The sequence below is a fragment of the Rhinoraja longicauda genome, chromosome 8, assembly GCF_053455715.1.
Source record: "Rhinoraja longicauda isolate Sanriku21f chromosome 8, sRhiLon1.1, whole genome shotgun sequence".
Classification (NCBI taxonomy): Eukaryota; Metazoa; Chordata; class Chondrichthyes; order Rajiformes; family Arhynchobatidae; genus Rhinoraja; species Rhinoraja longicauda.
Genome location: NC_135960.1, coordinates 69254570 through 69276995, shown reverse-complemented (window position 1 = coordinate 69276995; position 22426 = coordinate 69254570). Strand labels below are relative to the sequence as shown.

At 46.8% G+C, this 22426-nt stretch overlaps 1 protein-coding gene across 1 annotated transcript in view; it reads left to right on the top strand.

The window, feature by feature from the left end:
* The window catches only part of LOC144596373 (ceramide synthase 6-like), a 140419-nt gene that overhangs the window by 22492 nt on the left and 95501 nt on the right, over nt 1-22426 (top strand). Inside the window, exons 2-3 of the mRNA XM_078404630.1 lie at nt 14287-14393; nt 19784-19914. Coding sequence (XP_078260756.1) covers nt 14287-14393; nt 19784-19914 — 238 coding nt within the window. The remainder of the gene's footprint in view (nt 1-14286; nt 14394-19783; nt 19915-22426) is intronic.

Genomic DNA, 22426 nt, shown 5'->3' with positions numbered 1-22426 from the left:
TGGTGTTTAAGAGACGTTTGGATAGGCACATGGATATGGAGGGACATGGGTCAAACGCAGGCAGGTGGGACTAGTGTAGCTGGGGCACGTTGGCCCATGTGTGCAAGTTGGGCCAAAGGGCCTGTTTCCATGCCCAATGACTATGAGATGCTGCCTGACCTGCTGAGTTCCTCCAGCACTCTATGTCTTATCTGTGGTGTAAACCTGCATCTGCACTTTGTTTCTATGTTAATTGTCCTGTGTACCGACAAGGGAATGATGAAACACTTGCATATTTGAGCCATTACTTATTTTGCTCATTTTTATTTTGGTTTAATTCTATACATTGTTGAAACTTAAAGATTATAATGGTTTAAAAAAAAAAAAACTAATTGTAAATTTGTATTAAATTGTAATTTTTATTTTTTTTTACAATTTAATGTACTCAAATTTGTTATCTCCATACTGCAATAATGTCTTATTAAACTTACATGTGGTCCTGCACTGATAGCAGAGAGGAAATAAATCAATTTTTAGATTTCAGCAGATTATTTATAGTCACTGATCACAGTATTCATAGATTTCAGGTAGATATGGTGGTCTAAAATACTTTTGGCACATTGCCCTTTATCAGAGTATTGAGTATAGATGTTGGGAGATCATATCATATCATATCATATCATATATCTACAGCCGGAAACAGGCCTTTTCGGCCCTCCAAGTCCGTGCCGCCCAGTGATCCCCGTACATTAACACTATCCTACACCCACTAGGGACAATTTTTACATTTACCCAGCCAATTAACCTACATACCTGTACGTCTTTGGAGTGTGGGAGGAAACCGAAGATCTCGGAGAAAACCCACGCAGGTCACGGGGAGAACGTACAAACTCCTTACAGTGCAGCACCCGTAGTCAGATCGTGTTGCAGTTGGATAAGATGTTGGTGAGGCCACACTTAGAGTATTATGTTCAGTTCTGGGCACCATGTTATAGGAAAGATGTTGTCGAGCTGGAAAGGTTGCAGAGAAGATTTACGAGGACAAATAGGACTTTACTACTTGGAGCGTAGGAGGATGAGGGGTGATCTTATGGAGGTTTACAAAATCGTGAGAGGAACAGATCGGGTAAACGTACAGAGTCTTGCCCAGAGTAGGGAATCAAGATGCGGCACGGTGGCGCAGCGGTAGAGTTGCTGCCTTACAGCGAATGCAGCACCGGAGACTCAGGTTCGATCCTGACTACGGGTGCTGTACTGTACGTTCGTACGTTTGTACGTTCTCCCCGTGACCTGCGTGGGTTTTCTCCGAGATCTTCGGTTTCCTCCCACACTCCAAAGGTGTACAGGTTTGTAGGTTAATTGGCTGGGCAAATGTAAAAATTGTCCCTAGTGGGTGTAGGATAATGTTAGTGTGCGGGGATCGCTGGGCGGCGCGGACCCGGTGGGCCGAAAGGGCCTGTTTCTGCGCTGTATCTCTAAATCTAAACCAGAGGACATGGGTTTAAGGTGGGGGGGAATGATTTAACAGGAACCTGGGATGTAACTCTTTTACACAAAGGATGGTGGGTGGGTGTATGGAACGTGCTGCCAGAGGAGGTCGTTGAGGCAGGTATTATCACAACATTTAAGAAGCATTCAAACAGGTTGATGAATAGGAAAGGTTCAGAAGGATACAAGCCTGGTGGGATTTGTGAAGATGAAGAATGCTGGGCAGTGTTGGCAAGTTGGCCGAAGGGCCTGTTTCCATGCTGTATGACTCTAAAACAATCTAACAGTGAAATAAAATCTCAAATGGCGGTAAAACACATGAAGACACACCATACAAAAAAAAAAACAGAACTTGATTTATTTTGTTATTGCAAAATATTGATTCTGCCGATGGTTAACTGAGGTCTGTGCAGAAGAACAAGGGCAAACTATAAATATCCCCTTCAATTGAATTAATTAGGTTTTTTTTATTACCATGGATAGTTTTTTTTTTTAACCAATTAAAAAAGAATTATGGGAAAGACTCTTCACAGCGTGGTCGAGCTGCTGCCTCACAGCACCAAAGACCCGGGATAGGCAGCATCTCTGGAGAGAAGGAATGGGTGACGTTTCCGGTCGAGACCCTTCTTCAGACGGATGTCTGAATCTAGCTCTGCCTGAATCAAAACACAAAGGGCTGGAGTAACTCAGCGGGTCAGGCAGCATCTGGGGGGGATAGGCAGGTGATGTTTGGGCTCGGGACTCTTCTTCAGACTGATGGAGTGGGGTTGAGGGAGCTGATCGAAAGAGGTGAGGGTTTGAGGCAGATCCTTGTGTCCACCAGCACTCTGTAGAACTACCTTGAGTTGCAACAGCTATTTCTTCACGTGTCGGTCAGTTCCCCATTTGATGGCTTTGTCAGGTAGTTAAAGTCCAAATCCAACTCCAGTGTTACCTACAAAGTACGAGGTTTATGTAAAACCATGAGGCAAACGGACATGGACACAAGGAACGCCAGATGCTGGAATCTTACGTGGAACACCAAGTGCTGGAGTAACCGAGTGGGTCAGGCAGCATCTCGGGAGGGTATGGACAGTCTGAAGAAGGGTCCCAAAAGGGACCCAAAAGATGCTGCCTGACCCGCTGAGTTACTCCAGCACTCTGTGAAACGTCACCTATCCATGTTCCCCAGAGATGCTGCCTGACCCGCTGAGTTACTCCAGCACTCTGTGAAACGTCACCTATCCATGTTCTCCAGTTAGTCTGACATCAGTGGTGGGGAAGATGCTGGAGTCAATTATAAATGACGAAATTGCTGAGCATTTGGATAGCAGTAACAGGATCATTCCGAGTCAGCATGGATTTACGAAGGGGAAATCATGCTTGACAAATCTACTGGAATTTTTTGAGGATGTAACTAGGAAAATTGACGGGGGAGAGTCGGTGGATGTGGTGTACCTCGACTTTCAGAAAGCCTTCGACAAGGTCCCACATAGGAGATTAGTGGGCAAAATTAGAGCACATGGTATTGGGGGTAGGGTACTGACATGGATAGAAAATTGGTTGACAGACAGAAAGCAAAGAGTGGGCAGGCAGTGACCAGTGGGGTACCGCAAGGTTCGGTGCTGGGACCCCAGCTATTTACGATATACATTAATGACTTAGATGAAGGGATTAAAAGTACCATTAGCAAATTTGCAGATGATACTAAGCTGGGGGGTAGTGTGAATTGTGAGGAAGATGCAATAAAGCTGCAGGGTGACTTGGACAGGTTGTGTGAGTGGGCGGATACATGGCAGATGCAGTTTAATGTAGATAAGTGTGAGCTTATTCACTTTGGAAGTAAGAATAGAAAGGCAGATTATTATCTGAATGGTGTCAAGTTAGGAAGAGGGGATGTTCAACGAGATCTGGGTGTCCTAGTGCATCAGTCACTGAAAGGAAGCATGCAGGTACAGCAGGCAGTGAAGAAAGCCAATGGAATGTTGGCCTTCATAACAAGAGGAGTTGAGTATAGGAGCAAAGAGGTCCTTCTACAGTTGTACCGGGCCCTGGTAAGACCGCACCTGGAGTACTGTGTGCAGTTTTGGTCTCCAAATTTGAGGAAGGATATTCTTGCTATTGAGGGCGTGCAGCGTAGGTTCACTAGGTTAATTCCCGGAATGGCGGGACTGTCGTATGTTGAAAGGCTGGAGCAATTAGGCTTGTATACACTGGAATTTAGAAGGATGAGGGGGGATCTTATTGAAACATATAAGATAATTAGGGGATTGGACACATTAGAGGCAGGAAACATGTTCCCAATGTTGGGGGAGTCCAGAACAAGGGGCCACAGTTTAAGAATAAGGGGTAGGCCATTTAGAACGGAGATGAGGAAGAACTTTTTCAGTCAGAGAGTGGTGAAGGTGTGGAATTCTCTGCCTCAGAAGGCAGTGGAGGCCAGTTCGTTGGATGCTTTCAAGAGAGAGCTGGATAGAGCTCTTAAGGATAGCGGAGTGAGGGGGTATGGGGAGAAGGCAGGAACGGGGTACTGATTGAGAGTGATCAGCCATGATGGCATTGAATGGCGGTGCTGGCTCGAAGGGCTGAATGGCCTACTCCTGCACCTATTGTCTATTGTCTTTTGTCTATTGACCCGCTGAGTTATCCCAGCACTCTGTGAAACGTCACCTATCCATGTTCCCCAGGGATGCTGCCTGACCCGCTGAGTTACTCCGGCACTCTGTGAAACGTCACCTATCCATGTTCTCCAGAGATGCTGCCTGACCCGCTGAGTTACTCCAGCATTTTGTGTCTCACTTTGGTGTCAACCCGCATCTGCAGTTCCTTCCCACATATCTAAACCAAAGGACTCTTTTTTGGAGGGCAGGCCACGATGGAAATAGATAGTTGGCGAATGTATATTTTCTTTGTCCGTGGTTTTTAAATCGCCATTTTCTTACAAGCACGTCTGATAAGTTTCAGTTTTTTTAATGACACAGCGCGGAAATGCTGACAGCAATCACCCGTACACTATAAACAGGAATAAACGGGTCCTTTTCAGAATGGCAGGCAGTGACTAGTGGGGTACCGCAAGGCTCAGTGCTGGGATATTAATGATTTGGACGAGGGCATTGAATGCAACATCTCCAAGTTTGTGGATGACACGAAGCTGGGTGGCAGTGTTAGCTGTGAGGAGGATGCTAGGAGGCTGCAACGTGACTTGGATAGGTTAGGTGAGTGGGCAAATGCATGGCAGATGCAGTATAATGTGGATAAATGTGAGGTTATCCACTTTGGTGGCAAGAACAGGAAAGCAGACTATTATCTGAATGGTGGCCGATTAGGAAAAGGGGAGATGCAACGAGACCTGAGTGTTATGGTACACCAGTCATTGAAAGTAGGCATGCAGGTGCAGCAGGCAGTGAAGAAAGCGAATGTTATGTTGGCATTCATAGCGAGGGGATTTGAGTATAGGAGCAGGGAGGTTCTGCTGCAGTTGTACAGGGCATTGGTGAGATCACACCTGGAGTATTGCGTACAGTTTTGGTCTCCTAATCTGAGGAAAGACATTCTTGCCATAGAGGGAGTACAGAGAAGGTTCACCAGATTGATTCCTGGGATGGCAGGACTTTCATATGAAGAAAGACTGGACAGACTCGGCTTGTACTCGCTGGAATTTAGAAGATTGAGGGGGGATCTTATAGAAACTTGCAAAATTCTTAAGGGGTTGGACAGGCTAGATGCAGGAAGATTGTTCCCGATGTTGGGGAAGTCCAGAACAAGGGGTCACAGTTTAAGGATAAGGGGGAAGGAAGTCTTTTAGGACCGAGATGAGAACTTTTTTTTTCACACAGAGAGTGGTGAATCTGTGGAATTCTCAGCCACAGAGGGTAGTTGAGGCCAGTTCATTGGCTATATTTAAGAGGGAGTTGTGGCTAAAGGGATCAGGGGGTATGGAGAGAAGGCAGGTACAAGATACTGAGTTGGATGATCAGCCTTGATCATATTGAATGGCGGTGCAGGTTCGTAGGGCCGAATGGCCTACTCCTGCACCTATTTTCTATGTTTCTACACTAGTTCTATCGGACACCCACATGGGGACAATTTACAAAAACGAATTAACCTACAAACCTGCACGTCTGCGGGATGTGGGAGGCAACCGGAGCAGCCAGAGAAAACCCATGTGGTCACTGCGAGAACGTACAAACTCCATACAGACAGAGCCTGTAGTCAGGATTGAACCCGGGTCTCTGGCGGTGTGAAGATACAGCCCGGAAACAGGCCCTTTCGGCCCACCGGGTCCACACCGCCCAGCGATCCCCGCACATTAACACTATTCTGCACCCACTAGGGACAATTTTTACATTTACCAAGCCAATTAATCTACAAACCTGTACTGTAGAAGGATGAGGGGAGATCTTATCGAAACGTATAAGATTATTAAGGGGTTGGACACGTTAGAGGCAGGAAACATGTTCCCAATGTTGGGGGAGTCCAGAACAAGGGGCCACAGTTTAAGAATAAGGGGTAGGCCATTTAGAACTGAGATGAGGAAAAACCTTTTCAGTCAGAGAGTTGTGAATCTGTGGAATTCTCTGCCTCAGAAGGCAGATGGAGGCCAATTCTCTGAATGCATTCTGTGAGAGAGCTAGATAGAGCTCTTAAGGATAGCGGAGTCAGGGGGTATGGGGAGAAGGCAGGAACGGGGTACTTACCTTGGAGGACTTACACAGTTCCCGCTGCATCAAAAAATCCCAGAGTATTATAAAGGACATTTCCCACCCCGGACACTCCCTGTTTGAACTGTTACCGTCAGGCAGACGGTACAGATCTACAAGGACAAGGACAAACAGACTTAAAAATAGTTTTTACCCCACTGCTATAAAGGCACTAAATGTAGCCGCCAAGGAACGCAGGGGCGATACATAATAAGAGACTGTGAAATCGACAGAAGGATGTAGGGTTGGGTGTTTATGCGTGCTATTTTCATGATATTTATTTTAGTTGTTTATCTTTTTTAAAATATTTTACCTTGTATGTATCGTTAGCTTTTAGAAATGTTTGAATGGTGCACTGACTGGCTGACATTTTACAATTTCGTTGTACATGGCTCATGTTACAATGACAATAAAGGAACTATTCTACTATTCTGATTGAGAATGATCAGCCATGTTCACATTGAATGGCGGTGCTGGCTCGAAGGGCCGAATGGCCTCCTCTTGCACCCATTGCCTATTGTCTTTGGAGTGTGGGAGGAAACCGAAGATCTCGGAGAAAACCCACGCAGGTCACGGGGAGAACGTACAAACTCCGTACAGACAGTGCCCGAGGTCGGGATCGAACCCGGGTCTCGGGCGCTGCATTTGCTGTAAGGCGGCAACTCTACCGCTGCGCCACCGTGCTGCCCTCCATGCGAGGAGTTACTTGTCCTCTGATCTCCTTTAAGCCTGTTCAGTATTTTCTAACCATGGCTTGTTTGCTGTCAGGGGTTTATTTAATGGGGAACTGGAGTGTTAACGTGCCCAATGTACTGTTTTCTTTGTCCTCAGTAAGCATCTATCTTGATCTGTACAATATAGAGCACAACTCTAATTTGGGTGCTGTGGTGACATTGTTGATGATGGGACTGGAGATTTTAAAACCATGTATTGTGTCTCGGCAATTAGTCAGCCAGTTGCCAGGCAGACTCATCTGCATCAGGATGTGCGCCTTGAGTCTTAAAATTGGTTGCATGTTATAAATATTGTATATTAGAGAGCTGGAATAGATCAAGTAAACACTCAGTCTTTTGCCCAGAGTAGGGGAATCGAGAGCCACAGGTTTAAGATGAAGGGGTAAAGATCTGATAGGAACCTGAGGGGTAACTTTTCCACACACATGGGTGTTGGGTGCATGGAATGAGCTGCCAGAGGAGGTAGTTGAGGCAGGGACTATTGCAACGTTTAGGGTGCAATTAGGCAGGTACATGGTTTGGACAGGTTTAGAGGGATATGGGCCAAACGCAGGCGGGTGGGACTAGACAATAGGTGCAGGAGTAGGCCATTCGGCCCTTCGAGCCAGCACCGCCATTCAATGTGATCATGGCTGATCATTCTCAATCAGTACCCCGTTCCTGCCTTCTCCCCATACCCCCTGACCACCAACCCTGGGACACAGTGTGCCCGAGTCATCAGGGCCACCGGAAGCTCGTGAAGGCAACGGGCTTTCAAAAGTAGACACAAAATGCTGGAGTAACTCAGCGAGACCGGCAGCATCTTAGGAGAGAAGGAATGATCTTGAAGAATGACCCTTGAAGAGGGGTCTCGACCCGAAACGTCACCCATTCCTTCTCTCCAGAGATGCTGCCTGTCCCGCTGATTTACTCCAGCATTTTGTGTCTATCTTCAGTGTAAACCAGCATCTGCAGTTCCTTCCTACACACTCGGCTTTCAAAAGATCAGGACAAGGGGAAAGATACTGCCAAAAAAGCATGTGAATCACTGGCATGCAAAGCAGATTAGTTGAGTTTCGTTTAATTTACTTTCTTGCAGTGAAAGCTCTTTGTTGCATTCTATCCTGTCAGCGGAAAGACTGCGCATGGCAACAATCAAAAGCCATCCACAGTGGAAAGATACAGGATGAAGGGAAGAGCCTTTAGCACAAGATAAAGTCCAGTAAAATCAGATTGAAGATCGTCCGAGCGTCTCCAATGAGGTGGATGGGAGGTCAGGACCGCTCTCTAGTTGGTGATGGGATGGTCCAGTTGCCTGATAACAGCTGGGAAGAAACTGTCACTGAATCTGGAGGTGTGCGTTTTCACACTTCTGTACCTCTTGCCTGATGGGAGAGGGGAGAAGAGGGAGTGACCGGGGTGAGACTGGTCATTGATTATGCTGCTGGCCTTGCCGAGGCAGCGTGAAGTGCAGATGGAGTCAATGGAAGGCTTTGTGCATCTTTCTAAACCCACCAAGTTCCACGTTGGGAAATTAAAAGGAATATAATTGGCTCTGTAGATTCACTGCAGGATAAAATAAAAACGTTTTTTTAATTTGTTTGGTCAACGGATTTTCTTGCAGAGATTACCATTCTAACTTCCTCAAAAATAATCAGACTTAAATATTTCTTTGCAATTTCCTTTCATGGTGAGGATGTTCCAGGCTCATTTGCAGGCAGTTTTTTGTTGGCCACTTGTCTCGTATCATCTTAGTATCCCTGATAAGTGTGAAATTATTTCATCTGCCTGCCTCCGATAAAAGGATCACAGTAACTGTGAGCGCTCAAAGCTGAATTCAGCGATAAAGCCTCGCGTCCTTCTGCTAAATATCTCTCCTCGTTATTAGGGATGAACATACACTTGCGAGGAAATGACTAAATTAAGCATATCATAGCTGTCAGACAAGACCATGAACAAACCACACTGAGCACTGGAGTAACTCAGTGGGTCAGGCAGCATCTGTGGAGGGAGTGGACAGATGATGTTTCTGGTCGGGCACCTTAAGGTCATAACTGACAAGGGCAGATTTATTCCATTCGGCCCATCAAGCCTACTCCGCCATTCAATCGTGGCTGATCTATCTCTCCCTCCCAACCCCATTGTCCTGCCTGCTCCCCATAACCCCTGCCACCCGTCCAAATGAAGAATCTATCTCTGCCTTAAAAATATTCGCTGACTTTGCCTCCACAGCTTTCTATGGTAATGAATTCAACAGATTCACCACCCTCTGTCTAAAGAAATTCCTCCTCATCTCCTTCCTAAAGGAACGTCCTTTATAGCCAAGTTGACTATCCCCTGAAGCAGTAGGCACCTATCATAACAAGAGGAGTTGAGTATAGGAGCAAAGAGGTCCTTCTGCAGTTGTACAGGGCCCTAGTGAGACCGCACCTGGAGTACTGTGTGCAGTTTTGGTCTCCAAATTTGAGGAAGGATGTTCTTGCTATTGAGGGCATGCAGCGTAGGTTTACTAGGTTAATTCCCGGAATGGCGGGACTGTCATATGTTGAAAGACTGGAGCGACTAGGCTTGTGTACACTGGAATTTAGAAGGATGAGAGGGGATCTTATCGAAACATATAAGATTATTAAGGGTTGGACATGTTAGAGGCAGGAAACGTGTTCCCAATGTTGGGACAGTCCAGAACAAGGGGCCACAGTTTAAGAGTAAGGGGTAGGCCATTTAGAACGGAGATGAGGAAAAACATTTTCAGTCAGAGAGTTGTAAATCTGTGGAATTCTCTGCCTCAGAAGGCAGTGGAGGCCAATTCTCTGAATGCATTCAAGAGAGAGCTAGATAGAGCTCTTAAGGATAGCGGAGTCAGGGGGTATGGGGAGAAGGCAGGAACGGGGTACTGATTGAGAATGATCAGCCATGATCACATTGAATGGTGGTGCTGGCTCGAAGGGCCGAATGGCCTCCTCCTGCATTCCTGCTATTGTCTATTGTCTGTTGTCCATTCTCCTGCCTTCTCCCCATAACCCCTGACACCCGTACTAATCAAGAATCTATCTATCTCTGCCTTAAAAATATCAATTGACTTGGCCTCCACAGTCGTCTGTGACACTTGTTCAGAATGATGGAATGGGGGGGGCGGGGGGGGGGGGGAGAGAAAGTTGAAAACGAGAAGTGGAGGAAGGACAAAGCCTGGTGAGTGATGGGTGGATATAGGTGGGGAGGGGCAATGGGCAGATGAGTGGGGTAAGTGACAGAGGCTGGAGGTGAACAGGACACAAAAGGGGGTCAAGATAAGGAGAGAAGAGGAGGAGTGAAACGTAAAGCCGGCTGGGGGGGATGTGGGTGGAAGGGGACAGAGGGAGGGGCAAGGGGGGGGGGATAGAAAAGGGTCACTTACTCCACCCATCTGACAAATCACCTCCCCCTCCTCACCAGTATCCACCTATCACTTGCCAGGCTCTGCCTGTACGGAGTTTGCATGTTCTCCCTCAGGGACCTGTGCTGCACTGTTCTGTAGGAAAAAAAACTGCAGATGCTGGTTTAAATTGAAGGTAGACATGAAATGCTGGAGTAACTCAGTGGGTCAGGCAGCATCTCAGGAGAGAAGGAATGGGTAACGTTCCAGGTCGAGAGTCTGAAGAAGGGTCTCGACCCGAAACGTCACCCATTCCTTCTCTCCTGAGATGCTGCCTGACCTGCTGAATTATAGATGAGGCTCTCACTAGGGTCTCTTCTACATCCCGCAGCTCCGCTCTTGCTCCCCCTCCCCCCACTCGCAACAAGGACAGAATCCCCCTCGTTCTCACCTTCCACCCCACCAGCCAGCGGATCCAACATATCATCCGCCAACATTTCCGTCACCTACAATGGGACCCCCACCACTGGCCATATCTTCCCATCCCCTCCCCTCTCTGCGTTCCGCAGAGACCGTTCCCTCCGTAACTCCCTGGTCCACTCGTCCCTTCCTACCCAAACCACCCCAACCCCGGGCACTTTCCCCTGCAACCGCACGAGATGCAACACCTGTCCCTTTACCTCCCCCTCAACTCCATCCAAGGACCCAAACAGTCTTTCCAGGTGAGACAAAGGTTCACCTGCACCTCATCTATTGCATCCGCTGCTCTAGATGTCAACTTATTTACATCGGCGAAACCAAGCGCAGGCTCGGCGATCGCTTCGCTCAACACCTGCGCTCGGTCCGCATTAACCAAACTGATCTCCTGGTGGCCGAGCACTTTAACTCCCCCTCCCATTCCCAGTCTGACCTTTCTGTCATGGGCCTCCTCCAGTGCCATAGTGAGGCCCACCGGAAATTGGAGGAACAGCACCTCATATTTCGCCTGGGCAGTTTGCAGCCCAGTGGTATGAACATCGACTTCTCCAACTTTAGATAGTTCCTCTGTCCCTCCCTTCCCCTCCCCCTTCCCAGTTCTCCCTCTATCTTCCTGTCTCCACCTATATCCTTCCTTTGTCCCGCCCCCCTGACATCAGTCTGAAGAAGGGTCTCGACCCGAAACGTCACCCATTCCTTCTCTCCCGAGATGCTGCCTGACCTGCTGAGTTACTCCAGCATTTTGTGTTTACCTGCAAACATCAAACATCGGAGGAGCCTTACATTGGAAAAGGAAAGGGTACGTATACCAATGATGAGGCAAAAATAAAAATCAGAATAAAGGGGCATACCTGTAGAAAGGAGATGAGGGGGGAATTTCTTTAGTCAGACGGTGGTGAATCTGTGGGGTTAGGTGGGAGAGACAGATCAGCCATCAGGATAAGTCTCGAAGGGCCGAATGGCCTAATTCTGCTCCCACGGCTGATGAAACATCCACGGGTGGAGACTAGAGACCAAGGAGGTGTCAGATTTCCAATGCTCAGCATTCCTACAACTGTATAATGGCAATCAATACAATATGTAGGTCTGCTCCAGATTCCAGCACCTGCAATCTCTAGTGTCTTCCAAAAATATAGCCTGCACAGCTATTTAGTGAAGCAGAAGTCTGAGAATATTTCCTCAAACAATAGAAAGCTCTAATCAAATCTGAAGGGGAGGTGTAGCATGTAGAGCCGTTGCCTCACAGCACCAGAGTCCCGGGTTCGATCCTCTCCTCGGGTGCTGCCTGTGTGGAGTTTGCACGTTCTTCCTGTGAACGCGCGAGTTTTCTCCGGGTGCTCCGGTTTCCTCCCACATCCCAAAGACGTGCGGGTTTGAAGGTTAATTGGCTTCTGTAAATTGCCCCTGGAGTGAAGGGAGTGGACGAGAAAGTGAGATAGAACTAGTGAGAACGGGTGAATGATGGTGGGCGTGGATTCGATGGGCTGAAGGGCCTGTTTCCATGCTGGATCTCTAAACTAAACTGGACGCAAAGAACTGCAGATGCTGGAATCGGGTGTAGAATGCCAAGTGCTGGAGTAACTCAGCGGGTCAGGCAGCATCTCTGGAGAACTTGATTGGGTGACATTTTGGGCCCGAAGAAGAGTCCCGACCCAAAACGTCACCTATCCATGTTCCGCAGAGATGCTGCCTGACCCGCTGAGTTACTCCAGCACTCTGTGAAACGTCACCTATCCATGTTCTCCAGAGATGCTGCCTGACCCGCTGAGTTACTCCAGCACTCTGTGAAACGTCACCTATCCATGTTCTCCAGAGATGCTGCCTGACCCGCTGAGTTATTCCAGCACTCTGTGAAATCGCCCGAGTAGGACAGGGGCTTTACTCCAGCACAGAGAATGGGTGACGTTTCGGGCCGAGACCTTTTTGTGTGTTGGTCTGGACAGCATCCACAACTCTCTGCAATCTTTTTTATTCTTTGCAGTATATAACACACTTGCCTCCTTTGGGAAGAGGACAGAGAGCAAAAGATCAGCATTATGCTTCAGCTGTCCAAGTCATTGGTGAGGCTGGACGTGGAATACTGCCCTCACTTAAGGATAGCGGAGTGAGGGGGTATGGGGAGAAGGCAGGAACGGGGTACTGATTGAGAGTGATCAGCCATGATCGCATTGAATGGCGGTGCTGGCTCGAAGGGCTGAATGGCCTACTCCTGCACCTATTGTCTATTGTCTATTGTCTATCCCTGTTTCTGCTGCACAACAACGGTGGTTAATGTTAAAACCAACCACATCTCCATGCTTTGGCACAGACCAAGGTCCTTATATCTGGTCTCTAGTTGAGTGGCATACATAAAATCAGTAGTGTTCCAGTTTTACAGGCAGACACAACTTATAAATACGGCAGGGTAATCCAGGGATTTGGCCCAACCTACCCACGCCAACCAACATGCCCCATCTACACTAGATGGGATCTTATCGAAACGTATAAGATTATTAAGGGGTTGGACACGTTAGAGGCAGGAAACATGTTCCCAATGTTGGGGGAGTCCAGAACAAGGGGCCACAGTTTAAGAATAAGGGGTAGGCCATATAGAACGGAGATGAGAAAAAACCTTTTCAGTCAGAGAATTGTGAATCTGTGGAATTCTCTGCCTCAGAAGGCAGTGGAGGCCAATTCTCTGAATGCATTCAAGAGAGAGCTAGATAGAGCTCTTAAGGATAGCGGAGTCAGGGGGTATGGGGAGAAGGCAGGAACGGGGTACTGATTGAGAATGATCAGCCAAGATCACATTGAATGGCAGTGCTGGCTCGAAGGGCCGAATGGCCTCCTCCTGCACCTATTGTCTATTGTTGGACCAAATGCTGGGACATGTTAGGCAAGTTGGGCCGAATGGTCTGTTTCCACCCTGTCACTCTATGACTCAATGATAGGGTGGTTAGGCTGGGACTTCTTCCTTTGGAGTGCAGGAGGCTGAGGGGTGACCTCGTTGAGGTGTACAAGATCATGAGGGGCATGCATACAGTGAAAGCTCACAGTCTTTTTCCCAGGGTAGAGGATTCTAAAACTAGAGGGCACAGGCTTAAGGTGAGAGGGGAGAGATTTAAGAGGGACCTCAGCGGACAACTGTTTCACTCAGAGGGTAGTCCGTATGTGGAACGAGCTGTCAAAGGAAGCTCAAGACCAGATATAATTATGACATTTAATAGACATTTGGACAAGTGTATGGATAGGAAAGGTTTCGAGGGAATGGGCCAAATATAGACAAATAGGACTAGCCCAGTCGCCATGGACTAGTTAGACTGGAAGACCTGTGTTCCGTGACTAACAAAAAAAATTAATGTTTTAAAAATATTTTTGGGATTTAAGTTTGTTGTCACGTGTACCGACGTACATTGAAAAGCTTTTTTGCTGCGTGCTAGCCAGTCAGTGGAAAGTCTACACAGAATTCCAATCGTGTGCAGATACAGGATCAAGGGAATAATGTTCAGTCGAGATATTTGTTTGTTTGCAGCCATTATCTGAGGTTAGGGTTGGTTAGTACGTTCAAGGTGCAGCCTGTAATGGGAATTTTTAACAATATCTGTCTTGTCTGTCCACAGGTTCATTGCCAGGCCGTGTGCTTTAAGTCTCAAGATCCAAGTAAATGGACCTCAGAGAGCTCAGCCAAACGCCATCTTGGAGAAGGTTTTCACTGCCATCACAAAGGCAAGTGCTTTTACAGCCTGAGACGTAAAACCCTGCTTAATGTGTCAAATTGAGAATCTTTATAGAGTCATCGAGTGATACAGCGTGGAAACTGGCCCTGCGGCCCAACTTGCCCACATGTCCCATCTAACTAGTCCCACCTGCCCGCGTTTACTCCAGATCCCTCCAAACCTGTCCTATCCATGTACTTGTCCAACTGCATCTTAAACGTTGGGATAGTCCCAGCCTCAACTACCTCCTCTGGCAGCTCGTTCCACACACCCACCACCCTTTGTGTGAAAAAGTCACCCCTCAGATTCCTATTAAATCTTTTCTCCTTCACCTTGAACCTATGTCCTCCGGTCCTCGATTCACCTACTCTGGGCAAGTGACTCTGTGCATCTACCCGATCTATTCCTGTCACGATTTTATGCACCTCTATAAGATCACCAAATATTACCTTTGGTCAGCGGCTGTCTTCCTCCATGTAATGGAAGGTGTAAACGGGGTGACCTGTTCATTAGGTCATTAGTGATAGGAGCCAAGTTAGGCTAATCGGCCCATTAAGTCTACTCCACCATTCAGTCATGGCTGATCTATCTTTCCCTCTCAACCCCATTCTCCTGCCTTCTCCCCACAACCCCCTACACCCGAACTAATCAAGAATGTATCTATCTCTGCGTTAAAAATATCCACTGACTTGGCCTCCACGGCCGTTTGTGGCAATGAATTCCACTGCCGTACTCTGCTGTCACAGTCAAAGGTAATTGCTGTTAGCCAAGGGCAGATCAAAGACGTGATCAATTGATAAACTTCCTTCCATTACCACACCAGGTAACGACAGCATGTTTGGTGCAGTGTCTTATTGCAAAGAACATTTGCAACATGAAATGAGTTGTTTCTTATGTGTTGCTGAGTGTTTAATTAACCATGTTTGGAATTTGCCACTGGAGAAGGTTCACTTTCTAGCCTTATTCTAGCCTTAGAGGAGTACAGAGAAGGTTCACCAGATTGATTCCTGGGATGGCAGGACTTTCATATGAAGAAAGACTGGATAGACTCGGCTTGTACTCGCTGGAATTTAGAAGATTGAGGGGGGATCTTATAGAAACATATAAAATTCTTAAGGGGTTGGACAGGCTAGATGCGGGAAGATTGTTCCCGATGTTGGGGAAGTCCAGAACCAGGGGTCACAGCTTAAGGATAAGGGGGAAGTCTTTTAGGACCGAGATGAGAAAACATTTCTTCACACAGAGAGTGGTGAGTCTGTGGAATTCTCTGCCACAGAAGGTAGTTGAGGCCAGTTCATTGGCTATATTTAAGAGGGAGTTAGATGTGGGCCTTGTGGCTAAAGGGATCAGGGGGTATGGAGAGAAGGCAGGTACAGGATACTGAGCTGGATGATCAGCCATGATCATATTGAATGGTGGTGCAGGCTCGAAGGGCCGAATGGCCTACTCCTGCACCTATTTTCTAAGTTTCTATGTTTCTATGTATACATTTACTTTAGACTTCGGACTTTAGAGATACAGCGCGGAATCAGGCCCTTTGGCCCATCGAGTCCGCGCCGACCAGCGATCACCTCAAACGCCAGCACTGTCCTACAAACTAGGGACAATTTTTACAAGTTACCAAAGCCAATTAACCTACAAACCTGCACGTCTTTGAAGTGTGGAAGGAAACTGGAGCACCTGGAGAAAACCCACGCGGTCGCAGGGAGAATGCACAAACTCCGTACAAACAGCACCCGTAGTCACGATCGAACCTGGGTCTCTGGCGCTGTGAGGCAGCAACTCTACCGCTGCACCACATTGTCCTGTATTATTTCATATCAACAAGTATGTAATCCTGAACAGAGTGCAGTTATTGTTCTTTTTAAATGACTTTGTTTTCACATTATTGTTTGTACCGATTTACTTGGCAATTTCTACACTCTTAATACACTTCTACACTGTTTCCACTCAATAAACTAAACACAAACTCTTGGATATATTAGAGACTGCTAAAAGTAGCGCACAACCGAGCAGCGTCATAATAGTGTGAGTGTTGCTTTGTATATTGTGGCCACGTTCAGTGATGGAGCAGACACCTGAAGAAGACCTGAAACGTCACCCATTCCTTCTCTCCAGAGATGCTGCCTGTCCCGCTGAGTTACTCCAGCATTTTGCGTCCATCTTCGATGAAGTGGTAGGTTTCTTTTTTGTGAGAAACGGAGGGAAAGGTCAGGAAGCACGGATGAAGAGTTCCTGATGAAGATGGACAGGCCCCATTCAAGCCTCGGCAATCGTGGGCAACCGCGATGTGGAGGATCCGTGACAGCGATGCAAGTGTGGAAGATCAACTCACTGGAAGTCACCGAGAGGTCAACTAGAAGGCGAGGCTGGAAAAGCCTCCTAAATACAATTTATGCTTTGCAAAGAATGTAGCTGGTTCACAAGCATTCCTGCATGTCATTGAGACACATTGCATTCTGCTAATCTTCCTCTGATTCCCTTGTGAATCTCTGTATTTACCCAACAGCCACAGGGCTGCCGTCGTTCAGAGCAAGAACGAGCAGGACAAATCTTTCCCCTCCGACTGCGCTCCTCAGCAGTACGCAGGGGTGATGGAAGAACTGGTGCACTGAAAAGACACTCCCCCCTCCCTGGCCGTTTGTACAATTATAACCACATGTGACCCTTTTGCAAAAGTAGTTCAAAAAGCACTTATTGTGCAGAAAAAGATCCAATGTTTGTGTGTACCAACATCCCTAGCTCTCAACACCAACCTCTATACTGTTTCCCTCTCCCCTGACTCTCAGTCTGAAGAAGGGTCTCAACCCGAAACGTCACCCATTCCTTTTCTCCAGAGATGCTGTCTGACCCGCTGAGTTACTCCAGAGATGGCAGCCTCGCCAATGGTCTGTCTGTCTTTTCGTCATGTTGATATTATTTTTGCTGTGTTTAAAAGTATGTGTTAATGTGGTCTGGTTTGTTTTATGTGTGGGGGGGGGGGGAACTTTTTTTATGCGATTGTTTTCCGGATCGTATCTCCGGTCGCTCTGCGGCCTAACATCGTGGAGCTGGAGGCCTTGCCTGGGACTGACTTTGAGCCCCACCGCGGGGCATGGACTTACCATCGGAGCCTGTGATCCCTTGCCTGGGATCGATGCACCAACCGCGGCCTGCAGACTTAACATCAAGGAGCTTGCAGTCTCGGGTTGAGACCGACGTCGGGAAGCTCCAAAGCCGCACGAGGTTCGACAAGCCCCGACCCAGGGTAGATCGCCCGGCATGGGGGAGCTGAGATCCCCCCCGATGCAGGAGCTTGATCACCCCGACGAGGAAGGCCCACCGCCGGCTACGGGAGTCAAGATCACCCCGTCAACGGAAGGTTAGAGGCCCCCGACCGCTGGAGGACAAAGAAGGGAGGGATTTAACTTATTTTCACCTTCCATCACAGTGAGGAATGTGGAGGAGTCACTGTGGGGGATGTTCATGTTAAAATGTATTGTGTGTCCTGTTGCTTTTTATTGGTATGACTGTACGGCAAATGGAGCTCCTCGTATGTTGCAAAACATACTTGGCTAATAAAGTATGTTATGATTGCGATATTCTTGTTTCCCTTTCCCCTGAATCTCAGTCTGTAGAAGGATCTCGACCCGAAATGTCACCCATTCCTTTTCTCCAGAGATGCTGCCTGACCCGCTGAGTTACTCCAGCTTTTCGTGTCCATCTACTCTTAGGCAAGAGAAGTTCTTCTCAATGCTGGAACTGTAACCTAGATATCTCCGTCACAACACCCAACCTCATCTCCACACAGAGCAGACCCCGACACAGAGACAGGCGTGGTGGTGGGTGGGTTGCAGTGGTTCAGTGGTGGAAACACACGACTTCCTTCTGCTCATGTGATGGGGACAGGAGCAGAGGATGAACAGCAACTGTTGGATGGAAACCAAGCACCGTCCAAAGGCTGGAAGCTCGAGGTGATCAGATGAAAGATTCTTCATCGGCAGAATGGGTGGCTCCAAAGAGCCCAAAGTGCTGGAGTAACTCAGCGGGTCAGGCAGCATCTCTGGGGAACATGGATAGGTGACGTTTCACAGAGTGCTGGAGTAACTCAGCGGGTCAGGCAGCATCTCTGGGGAACATGGATAGGTGACGTTTCACAGAGTGCTGGAGTAACTCAGCGGGTCAGGCAGCATCTCTGGAGAACATGGATAGGTGACGTTTCACAGAGTGTCTTTGAAAGTGGGACAGGCAGTATCTGGCGAGAAGGAATGGGTGACGTTTCGGGTCAAGACTTCTTCAGTCTGTGCCTGCTCGACACTAACCTCAGCAACTGTGATCTTCTGTGGACTGTGTCTTTGATTGCACTGTGGTCTGTGATTGTTGGACTATTATTTTTACCTACCGTTAATCTACTGTATTATTGATTATTATACATTTATCTGTGCGTTACTGCATTCACATTCCTCTTAAACCAAGGCAAGTAAGAATTTCATTGTTCCATTGCATGTCCATTTGACAATTAAACACGCTTGTCTCTTGTTCAGACTCTTTGTGTTATTGATCCAGAAGGCACAGCCAGTAGAGCTGTTGCCTCACTGCGCCAGAGACCCAGGTTCGATCCTGACCTTGGGTGCTGTCTGTGTGGAGTTTGCAAGTTCTCACTGTGAGCACGTGGGTTTCCACCAGGTGCTCTAGTTTTCCTCCCACATCTCAGAGTCGTGCGAGTTTGTGAGTTAATTGGCCCTCTGTAAATTGTCCCCAGTGTGCAGGTGTGCAGGTAGAATCTGGGGGAAATTGATCATAATATAGAGAGAATAAAATTAGTCTGAAGAAGGGTCTCGACCCGAAACGTCACCCATTCCTACTCTCCAGAGATGCTGCCTGGCCCGCTGAGTTACTCCAGCTTTTTGTGTCCATCTAGAGAGAATAAAGTTGGATTAGATCCGTGTAGGATTAGTGTACGTGGGTGTTGGATGGGTGGGCCAAGCAAGGGGCCTGTCTCCACACTATCTCTGTCTATCTAAAGGTATTGACTTTTCATTATTTGTGCCCAAATATTGTATGAAGTAAGCGAACTCTATCAATCTCTAAACCTCTCACCTTCCTCACTGCCCTTAAGGCCTCAGTTAGAAAACTCAACTCTTAGAAAAGTAGATTCTTGATTAGTGCGGGTGTCAGGGGTTATGGGGAGAAGGCAGGAGAATGGGATTAGGAGGGAGAGATAGATCAGCCGTGATTGAATGGCAGAGTAGACTTGATGGGCCGAATGGCCTAATTCTGCTGTTAGAACTTATGAGCTTACACCTGCATCAGTGTGACAACATCGGAGAGGACCGATCTGGCGCTATATAAATGTGGACTGTTATTGATTATCATGGAGAAATCCATGCTTGGCTAAATTGCCTTGTTGTTGTTTCCCAGCACCCAGATGAGAAGCGGTTGGAAGGGCTGTCCAAGCAGCTGGACTGGGACGTGCACACCATCCAGCGATGGTTCCGCCAGCACAGGAACCATGAGAAGCCCAGCGTCCTTACCAAATTCTGTGAGAGCATGTACGGATTTAACCTGTTGTGTTTTACCAGCGTCAGTCACACTGAAGGCCGCTTGTAATCTGCTGTGTTTCAATGCAGAACTCAGTAGCGTTTAATGCAGAATGGAGCTGTGGTTCAATGCAGAATTAGGCTGTATTTCAGTGCAGAATTAGGCTGTTTTAATTAAGCTGTTTCAGTGCAGAATTAGGCTGTATTTCAGTGCAGAATTAGGCTGTATTTTAATGCAGAATTAAGCTGTGTTTCAGTGCAGAATTAGGCTGTGTTTTAATGCAGAATTAAGCTGTGTTTCAGTGCAGAATTAAGTTGTGTTTCAGTGCAGAATTAGGCTGTTTTAATGCAGAATTAAGCTGTGTTTCAGTGCAGAATTAGGCTGTTTTAATGCAGAATTAAGCTGTGTTTCAGTGCAGAATTAGGCTGTGTTTTAATGCAGAATTAAGCTGTGTTTCAGTGCAGAATTAGGCTGTATTTTAATGCAGAATTAAGCCGCGTTTCAGTGCAGAATTAGGCTTATTTTAATGCAGAATTAAGCTGTGTTTCAATGCAGAATTAAGCTGTGTTTCAGTGCAGAACGAGGCTGTATTTTAATGCGGAATTAAGATGTGTTTCAATGCAGAATTAAGCTGTGTTTCACTGCAAAATAAAGCTGTGTTTCAGTGCAGAATTAGGCTGTATTTTTTGCAGAATTGCTGTGTTTCAATGCAGAATTAAGCTATGTTTCAGTGCAGAATTAGGGTATTTTAATGCAGAATTAAGCCTTGTTTCAGTGCAGAATTAAGCTGTGTTTCAGTGCAGAATTAGGCTGTGTTTCAGTGCAGAATTAGGCTGTGTTTCAGTGCAGAATTAGGCTGTATTTTAGTGCAGAATTAAGCTGTGTTTCAATGCAGAATTAGGCTGTATTTTAATGCAGATTTAAGCTGTTTCAATGCAGAATTAAGCTGTGTTTCAATGCAGAATTAGGCTGTATTTTAATGCAGATTTAAGCTGTTTCAATGCAGAATTGAGTTGTGTTTTAATGTAGAATTAGGGTGTGTTTTAATGCAGAATTAAGCTGTTTTAATGCAGAATTAAGCTGTGATTTAATGCAGAATTAAGCTGTTTTAATGCAGAATTGAGCGGTTTTAATATAGAATCAAGTTGTTTCAATGCAAAATTGCATTGTGTTTTATTGAGAACTGAAGACAGTTTTCATCAGTTATGTTTCAATGCAGAATTAAAGACAGCTTTTATCTCTTGTATTTTAATGCAGAACTGACAACAGTTTATAACCTCAAACCAAGGAACTGAAGATGCTGGTTTACAAAGCAAGACACAAAGTGCTGGAGTAACTCAGCGGGTCAGACAGCATCCTCTGAGAGCATGGATAAGTGACGTTTCAGGTCGGGATCATCCTTCTGAAGAAGGGTCCTGACCTGAAACATCACCTATCCATGTTCTCCAGAGATGCTGCCTGACTCGCTGAGTTACTCCAGCACTTTGTGTCTTTTTTTGACAGTTTATAACGTGTTGTGTTTCTATGCAGAATTGAAGACAGTTTATATTCAGACTGAAACGGAGTTTTATTTCGTGTGATATTTAAAAATAATAATTTGGTTACTTATTGTTGGTGGTTCGGCATATTAGCAGGTGAGCAAAATACAAAGTGCTGGAGCAACTCAGTGGGTCGGCCAGCATCTGTGGACGGAATGGACAAATGACAATTTGGCTCAGGACCCTTCATCAGACTAGAAAGAGTCTGACTAGAGGCACTTCGGAGTCTGAAGAAGAGTCCCGACTCAAAATGTGGTCTGCCCTGTACTGCCACACATGCTGCCTGACCCGCTAAATTCTTCCAGCAGTTTGTGTTTTTTGCTTAAAATTCTGGCATTTGCAGTTTCTTGTCATGGAATCATACGGCACGGGAAAAGGCCTTTTGGCCCAACTTGCCCGTGCCAACCAAGATGCCCCATCTACACTGGTCCCGCCTGTGTGCGTTTGGCCCGTATCCCTCTCAACTTTTCCTATCCTTTTACCTGTCCAAATGTTTTAGAATGATGTGTATAGTACTTGGCCCAACTAGGTATTTTTCACAAAATGCTGGAGTAACTCAGCAGGTCAGGCAGCATCTCGGAAGAAAAGGAATGGGTGACGTTTCGGGTCGAGACCCTTCTTCAGACTTCTTCAGTCTGAAGAAGGGTCTCGACCCGAAACGTCACCCATTCCTTCTCTCCCGAGATGCTGCCTGACCTGCTGAGTTACTCCAGCATTTTGTGAATAAATACCTTCGATTTGTACCAGCATCTGCAGTTATTTTCTTAAACTACTTGTCCCAACTACCTTACCTGCCACCCTCTGGGTGAAAAAGTTGCCCCTCAGGCTCCTATTAAATCTTTCCCTTTTTGCCTTAAACGTATGTCCTCTGGTTCTTGATTTCCCAGCCCCGGATAAAAGACTCTGCATTCACCCTGCCTATTCCCCTCATGATTTTATACACAGCATCTGCACTTTCTGTGTCTTCATGTTAGCAGATGAGGTC